General features: G+C 46.3%; 1 protein-coding gene across 2 annotated transcripts; it reads right to left on the bottom strand.

Annotated features, from left to right (window-relative positions):
• Positions 1-394: 394 nt before the first annotated feature.
• Positions 395-8,760, bottom strand: MRPL38 (mitochondrial ribosomal protein L38). Of its 2 annotated transcripts, none has more exons than XM_073550509.1 (9): positions 8,624-8,760; positions 4,206-4,385; positions 3,027-3,164; positions 2,564-2,772; positions 2,413-2,485; positions 1,645-1,690; positions 1,408-1,566; positions 1,192-1,328; positions 395-955 (listed from the first exon to the last, which is right to left on the bottom strand). In XM_073550509.1, exons 1-9 carry the CDS (start codon positions 8,736-8,738, stop codon positions 819-821), a joined length of 1,194 nt encoding a protein of 397 aa, XP_073406610.1. In that variant the 5' UTR covers positions 8,739-8,760; the 3' UTR covers positions 395-818. The 2 variants fall into 2 exon arrangements, with proteins under 2 accessions (XP_073406610.1, XP_073406611.1); XM_073550510.1 differs by lacking the exon at positions 8,624-8,760 and adding an exon at positions 8,430-8,600.
• Between the last annotated feature and the right edge of the window lie 123 nt (positions 8,761-8,883).

Below are 8,883 nucleotides of genomic sequence, written 5' to 3'. Positions count from 1 at the left end.
AAAAAAAAATATCACAGGTCGAAAAAAATGCATGCTTTCCTCCATAGCAGCAGCCTTTGCAATTCGCCCCCTCTGTCCACGCTTTCCTCCATAGCTGCAGCCTGTGATGACCCGATCCATGTGCTTTTCTTTTCTCCTTACCCACAACTACATTCCTACCAACTCCAGAACCACGGACTCTCAAAATCTAGTGCGCCAACAGCTGATGACAATGGCCAAAAACTGCAATATAGCTGGACTTATGTCATTACCTTAGCAATTAGCAGGATGATCATGGATAACAGCCAATGAGGAAGAAAAGCTTAAAAGGGACCTAATGCAGAAGGAAAGTTAGTATGCATATTATATACACATACTGTATGTAAACACATATGAGATCGCACACACACGGGTCTACTTTTAGTGATACTTTTGAGAATTTTATTTAAAACTCCGGTTGTAACCATTTTATGTCCTGGCAGCACAAAACCACTGATTGAGAGATGTCCTCCTTCTCCTACTGCAGGGTTTCCCAAACTCCAGCCCTCCCAGCTCCAACAGATCCCAGTTTTCAGAATTCGCTTAGCATTGCACGGGTGATAGATTAATTAGCAAGGTATCAGAATGCGCCAAAGGTTCTCACCTGTGCAACACTAATAAAAATCCTGAATTCATGCGCTGCGAGGACTGGAGTTTAGGAAACACATCCCACATCCATACGGTTACAATGAAGATCTTCATTCCCACAAGGAGTCTATGTAGTTGCACAATGATGAATGATGGCAGCACAGTGTGAGCTGAGCAGGAGTAGAAAGTCCGCTGACAGGTTCTCTCCTCCATCAGTAAATGCCATATGTTGGCTCATCAGAGTCCCGGTATCGGTCCAAATATCTTAATGGTTGACGGTGAGGAAATTTAACTTGTGGAGGATGATAAATTGGAGGGAACTGGTGTTCAAAGATGGGTTCCTTCATATCTAGTAGAGAAGAAAAGATGATCATCAATGAACACATTTTAGGTAGCAGTAAATGACTCGGTCTTTTGCTTTCCCAAACAACTGGAGTTGTGTCCAGCAGCGCAAACGTTTCTGCAGGCTGATCGCACTCTACCGACACACTGTAACAAGTCCAGCTGTGAGCAGGCAGAACCTTCTTCATGTAGCAGATAATGTGCTAGAAATGGTGGGATCAGGCCTATGTACTATGCACTCACTCAGGACATTGTGGAACACGTGGCTCACGCTGTCGTCCCATGCACACTGGAAGAACGCCAGCCCCGCCGGGGTCATCTTATCCTCATACTTTCTGTAGAAATCCAAAGTCTTAAATGTCCTCAACTTCAAGCTGTGGCTGTAAGAAATGTACAATGTAATATCTGCATCTAAATAAGACCGGGATCATCGAGGTAAAAGCAAAATTAAGATTTTACCAAGGGTTTGGGAGCAGCTTGCCCTTGAAATCAATGTGTCCTTCTTGCTTGAATAGGATGAATATGTATCTATGGTATCCAGTGCCTTTGGCAGGGAATGCGGGGAAGTAGTGACACACTTCATCTCCAGAATATACCTGGTTACCAGGAATGTTACCGCTACAGAAAACCAGAGACGGCGTGAGAATATATCCAGCCGAGCACAATACGAGGAGCGGCAGACAGTGAGATACTCACATCAGCCAGTGCACATACTCCGAGTCTGTCGCCCTCAGGTGGCCATCTGGAAGGATAGCACAGACGTGCATGTGTCAGAAATCAGATACAAGTCATTAATCCAGCAGTAGAGTATCAGACAATGTATAAAGTAGCACAAACATCTAGAAAAGTCAAACACCCTCCCCCACCCCGAAAAAAACAATAACAAAAACAAATATAGTGGTTTGGGGAAGGGGAATATCTACTAAACTTCAACTGTTTTCTAATGATCTGAATGCTTATGTGTATCCAACCCAAAAAATGACCATGTAAATGTATAAAAACTGCAATTACAGAGGGGCAGAGGCAGTAACAGTGGCAGCTGTTCTTGCCTCTGATTTCTAGGCTGATGCAGCACAAACACTGACAGCCTCCCTGGTCTTTAGCTAGTATGTGACCAGTCAGTTGCCATGTGCTTTATTTTATTGGCGTTAGAGCCGGGCCATCAGCAGCACGGGACGTGACCCATGCGGCCATCAGCAGCACGGGACGTGACCCATGAGGCCATCAGGAGTACGGCACGTGACCCATAAGGCCATCAGTCGTACGGGTCGTGACCCATGAGGCCATCAGCAGTACGGCACGTGACCCATAAGGCCATCAGCAGTACGGCACGTGACCCATAAGGCCATCAGTCGTACGGGTCGTGACCCATGCGGCCATCAGCAGTAAATATAGACTCATAAATGTGAGATCGGGGTGAAACAGAAAGAGGCATTTGATGAAGCAGAGCATTCTTCTACAAACCTGGATTTGTCAGCAGCAGGGTCCACAGAGAACCTTCCTCTGCCTGAAATGAAACTTCTGGAGCGCTGGCAGCCTACAATGATGAAACCACTGGTCAGGTACGTCTGTATGTTAGGAGTCTAGTCCTAGAGTGCCACTTATAGATGCCAACCTCTGCAGGGGTAACCATGTTCCCATAATACACAGGCATCACTGCGTCCTCTCCTGTGCTGTACTGGACTCTTAATGTGACCCAGGGAACAAATGTGGCTTCCCCAAAGAGATCCTTGTACACCCCATAATGCTCTGCCACCCTCTGTATGTGATTGGGGCCACATGAACTTTCCCACTCGGCCCGAACTTCATCCAGGGGAATGAGCACTAGGATAAAACAGAGAAAAATTCAATTACTCTAAAAAAATACACAATATCCAGCTGACAGCCATGAATGTACAGCCATGGTCACTGTGGACGAGAGCTGCATTATCTAGATGGTTCAGGAGAACGTCCCGGCGCTGCACATTAACTAGCAGAAAACACAGTGTATTACAGTAGCCGCGTATGTGATGTAACTAATTCTTATTCCCACTCCGGAAACAAAATCTAAAAAAGGAAACAGCAAAGAAGGGTCATACATGTGCGGTGACGCGAGGCTTTTTCCAGCTCCGGGTTTTTGTGGTTTGCTTTAAGCGCTTCCCTCTGGGCCTTTACTCTTTTTTTTATAGACGATGACACACAGGGGAAGCCGATGTCAAACTTCTGCAAGCCGTCATCTAGGAGACAGAGAAAAACGGTATCTTATGGCAACCATGGGAAATAAAAAATAAAATCCAACAGGATTAAAAAGACGTTATCTAAGAAGTAAAGTGACGGCAGACTGTGTGTGATGTCCACACTGTCAAGATTCCACTTTATTCCCATTGCGAGTGTGCGGTCATGTGACCACATATATGCGATTTGCTGTCTGGTGCGGACCTCACTGTCCTCATTGAGAAGTGGATGAAGAGTGTCTAGTTGCCCATAGGTATACAAATTGCTTACATGTGGTTACGTAACCCCTAACCCCCCCCAACAGATTACAGGGGAATGGTAGCAGCATATGACTTATGACTTTAGTGCAGCTCAGTGGTTAGCACAATTGCTTTGCACCACTGGGGTCCTGGGATGAAATCCCACCAAGGACAACATCTGAAAGGAGTTTGTATGTTCTCCCCTGGGTTTCCTACGGGTTCTCCTGTTTCCTCCCACACTCCAAAGACATACTGATAGGAAATGTAGATTGTGAGCCCCAATGGGCAGTGATAAGATGTCTGTAATGTGCTGCGGAATATGATGACACTATAAAAGTAAGCATAATAAAGCCAGTCCGCCTTGGCAGTCATGATGCTATTGCTGGCAGGACTGGATTAAGGAAGCCCCCTCCAATTGCCTGAACCATAATCGGCACTGACTGTTGCTCTAACCAGGCTACACAGCCGATATTGGAGTTTTCCCATCACGGCTGTGAGTTTGGTTCTCAATTGCACCTGATCAGAGATGAAGTATAAACAGCATCCTGTAAGAACGACATACATGCTGCTGCTGTACATTCAGATCATTTTCCATGACGGGGTTAAAATAGTTCTAGGAAGCAACAGTATCTCGATTACTCAATGTAGCAGTATCCCCATAGGTATATATGTGCACACGGACAGATCCGGGGCTCCGTGGTGAGCATCTGCCATAGGTGGAAAACACAGTACGAGTGTGAACAAAGCCCTAGAGGCGACTCTTATAGCGGACACCAAAGGTGCAGGAACAAATATGGACACTACCTGCGACCGGGTACAGGAACTGTCTGTACGTCTTCCACCAGTTTGTCTTCTTGCTCTCCTTGTCGGCGTAGCGGTAATACTTCCTGAAGCAGCGATACTTCTGCAAAGAGTCCAAATCCTTATCCCGAAACTCATCGTTGGGAAGTGGGCCCAGAGGAGCGGCTCGCCGGCAGAGAGCGGCTGTGGAGAGGAAGGAAAAACGTCACAATAAACACATTCTGTAAAGACCGCCATCTGCAGAGGACACCAATCACTGCAGCCTGTCCGCTCTGACAGCATAGTGACAAGCAGCAGCGACCTCTGATTGGCTACAGCGGTCACATGTCACAACAATGTCATGTCAGCACCAGGGGGAGTCATCTCTGGACCAGCATCAGTGCCGGACACACTGGCTGATGTTATATGTACACTACTATTCAAAAGTTTAGGGTCACTTAGAAATTTCCTTATTTTTGAAAGAAAAGCACAGTTTTTTCCAATGAAGCTAACAGTAAATGATTCAGAAATACACTCTATACATTGTTAATGTGGTAAATGACGATTCTAGCTGCAAACGTCTGGTTTGTAATGCAGTATCTCCATAGGTGTATAGAGGCCCATTTCCAACAACCATCACTCCAGTGTTCTTATAGTACTTTGTGTTTGCTAACTGTGTAAGGCTACTTTCAGACTTGCGTTACAAGGCGCAGCGCTTGGCCGCCGCTAAGCTCCGCCCCGGCCACGCCCCCTCCGTTAGCTCCTCCTATGGGCGCATGACGCTGGATGCGATCAGCGTACCCTATATTTAGCGTTGGGTACGCTGGCATGTTTTTTCTGTCGCATGCGCCCTTTTTGCACTGCGCCGACACGCGCCAAACGCACCTTGTTGCATTTTTGTGCGCTCGGCGCAGTGCAAAAAGGGCGCATGCGCCGGCAAAAGCATACCAGCGCACGGCTAGCGTACCCAACGCTAAATATAGGGTACGCTGATCGCACGCAGCATCATGCGCCCATAGGAGGAGCTATCCGGAGGGGGCGCGGCCGGGGCGGAGCTTAGCGGCAGCCCAGCGCTGCGCCTGGTAACGCAAGTCTGAAAGTAGCCTAAGGCTGTGTGCACACGGTGCGGTTTCTACTGCGGATCTGCTGCAGAACTGCAGGTGATGTACAGTACCATTATAGCCTATGTAAAAAAAAAACCGCTGTGTACATGCTGCGGTTTTTGTGCGGAAAAAAAAAAAGCAGCATGTCACTTCTTTTGTGCGGTTTTGCTGCAGTTTTCCACCTACTCCATTCTACAAATCCGCAGGTTGAAAACCGCAAAAAAAAGGAAGAAATCCGCAGGAAAAATGCAGGTCATTTGACCTGCGGAGTTAGTAAAATCCGCGGGAGGATCCGCACCGTGTGCACATAGCCTAAGAAGGCTAATGGATGGTTAAAATACCCTTGAAAACCCTTGTGCAAGTATGTTAGCACAGCTGAGAACATTTTGGCTGATTAGAGAAGCTATAAACCTGACCTTCCTTTGAGCTAGTTGAGAACCTGGAGCATTACATTTGTTGGTTCCATTAAACTCTCAAAATGGCCAGAAAAAAAGAACTTTCATGTGAAACTCAACAGTCTATTCTTGTTCTTAGAAATGAAGGCTATTGCAAGCGAGAACTTGCTAAGAAACTGAAGATTTCCTACAACGGTGTGTACTACTCCCTTCAGAGGAGAGCACAAACAGGCTCTAACCAGAGTAGAAAGAGAAGTGGGAGGCCCCGCTGCACAACTGAGCAGCAAGACAAGTACATTAGAGCAGGGTTCCCCAACTCCGGTCCTCAAGGCCCACCAACAGGTCATGTTTTCAGGATTTCCTTAGTATTGCCCAGGTGATAATTGCATCACCTGTACAATACAAGGGAAATCCTGAAAACATGACCTGTTGGTGGGCCCTGAGGACCGGAGTTAGGGAACCCTGCATTAGCGTCTGCAGTTTGAGAAATTGATGCCTCACAGGTCCTCAACTGGCAGCTTCATTAAATAGTACACGCAAAATGCCAGTGTCAACGTCTACAGCGAAGAGGCGACTCCGGGATGCTGGCCCTCAGGGCAGTGGCAAAGAAAAAGCCATATCGGAGAATGGCTAATAAAAGGAAAAGATTAATATGGGCAAAAGAACACAGACATTGGACAGAGGAAGATTGGAAAAAGTGTTATAGACAGACGAATCCAAGTTTGAGGTGTTTGGATCACACAGAAGAATATTTGTGAGATGCAAAACAACTGAAAAGATGCTGGAAGAGTGGCTGACGCCATCTGTCAAGCATGGTGGAGGTAATGTGATGGCCTAGGGTTGCTTTGGTGCTGGTAAAGTGGGAGATTTGTACAAGGTAAAAGGGATTTTGAATAAGGAAGGCTATCGCTCCATTTTACAACGCCATGCCATACCCTGTGGACAGCGCTTGATTGGAGCCAATTCCATCCTACAACAGGACAATGATCCAAAGCACACCTCCAAATTATGCAATAACTATTTAGGGAAGAAATAAATCCAAAACAATAAGCCTACATTAATGGCACTTCAAGCTAAACACTATCCAATACGACAAAAAACGAAGTTATGCCATAAAATCAATGACCTTTATTAAATCACATTACATAAAAAACACTAAAAAGTGCGCTTCAGGAGATACACGTCTAATAACGCCCAATTGGCAATACATATGTCATAACAGGCAAATGTCTAAAAGAAGCTTCAAAGTTGCTGAAAATTTTTTTTTATATACATCTGCTCCCCTATATATTATACACAGCACATATGGTAAGGTACTCAATAATGACCCCGTAAACACCACATCACACAGACAGTATAGATATATAAAGTCAAATGTGATATGTCATTCAATAACCAGATATATACAGGCTACATAGTGCACATATATAATCCCTAGTCCCTGCTGAAAGGTCTAAATTTAAACAGCATAATGCTATCCGACAGGGTACGTGGAGTAGCGCACAGAGCCAAATCAGCCTGAAATGAATAAAGTGCAAAGTGCTTTCTGAAATGGTACAACCTTATTGGGCGAAGATCCCCGACGCGCGTTTCGCCTTTGCTTCTTCCAAGGAGGGTGAGTAATCATTGATTTTATGGCATAGCTTCGTTTTTGTCGTATTGGATAGTATTTAGGGAAGAAGCAGGCAGCTGGTATTCTATCTGTAATGGAGTGGCCAGCGCAGTCACCAGATCTCAATCCCATTGAGCTGTTGTGGGAGCAGCTTGACCGTGTGGTATGCAAAAAGTGCCCATCAAGCCAAACCAACTTGTGGGAGGTGCTTCTGGAAGCATGGGGTGAAATTTCTCCAGATTACCTCAGCAAATGGGACTACAAGCAATGGGATGAAACTGAATGGGAGGAGACACAGATTAGATATTAGAAAAAACTTTTTGACAGAGTGATCAATGAGTGGAACAGGCTGCCACGAGAAGTGGTGAGTTCTCCTTCAATGGAAGTCTTCAAACAGAGGCTGGACAGATATCTGTCTGGTTTGATTTAGTGAATCCTGCTTTGAGCAGGGGGTTGGACCAGATGGCCCAGGAGGTCCCTTCCAACTCTACCATTCTATGATTCTATTAAATTAACTGCTAGAATGCCAAAGGTCTGCAATGCTGTATTTGCTGCAAAGGGAGCATTCTTTGACAAAAACAAAGTTTGAAGCAGAAAATTATCATTTCAAATAAAAATCTATTTTTCGAACCTTGTCAATGTCTGGACTAGATTTTATATTCATTTGATTAATAAAAGTATGAGTTCTCATGGAAAACACACAATTCTCTGGGTAACCCCAAACCTTTACACGGTAGTGTACATGGAAAAGCACTTGGGGATTAGAGGGGACTTCTACAGGAAGTATTTGGGGTGCACTTTTCTAAATGTGGAAAATGCATTTAGAGGGACTTTCCTGGGCTGAGATGCTGATAGATGGTCAGGATGAGAGCAGCCTGACACCCCCCGCTCCGTTCATACAGCGGCTACTGTCAGGGCTGATAGCGGCTGATCCGGGGGGGGGGGGGGGTGCTGGGGGTCAGACTCACCTCACACTGACCGTCTGTACTAAAGACTGGTCACCGGTATCTCAGCCCAGGACGATCCCTTTAAGACACATTCCCATCACTTTTGAACATTGAGGGAAATGTATTAACAAAAAGACACAAGAAAACTGTATGAAATGACATGGCGACCTCCGCGGGGGGGGGCTCCCTACTTTGTGTCCAGGTCGTCACCCAGCCCCTTAAGGCTGCGTTCACACATAGCAGTAGTATGCGGTTATCAGCCGTGCAGTTCTCACAGGCGTCTGGGCCCGGCCTCATCACATCTGCTGCTTTTGGCGGAGCTCCATGTGTGATAGGCAGAGGAGGACCCTGACTGCAGCTCTCCCGCCGTTTATCTCCGCCTTACCCGCTGTACTCAGAGTCCTCCCCGTCACCGGCCACACTGACATCCTGGCCAAGGGCGCCGCCATGTTCCCAGTGTCAGTGCAGCCAGACGGAGCGGGCGGAGACACAGCGAGCATGGAACCAATCACTGTTGGATAAAACAACCAATAGAAATCCGGTAGTCACTGTCATGTGATTATGTTCGAACCAATCACTCTGCAGCTCATGAAAGGGTCGAAAGGAAAGACAGAGAGCGCCTTGTCCAATCATATGCCTTGTAAC

The sequence above is a fragment of the Dendrobates tinctorius genome, unplaced genomic scaffold (genome assembly GCF_039654945.1).
Source record: "Dendrobates tinctorius isolate UK_male_01 unplaced genomic scaffold, ASM3965494v1 ptg000165l, whole genome shotgun sequence".
Lineage (NCBI taxonomy): Eukaryota > Metazoa > Chordata > Amphibia > Anura > Dendrobatidae > Dendrobates > Dendrobates tinctorius.
This window is presented reverse-complemented; position numbering and strand designations above follow the sequence as displayed.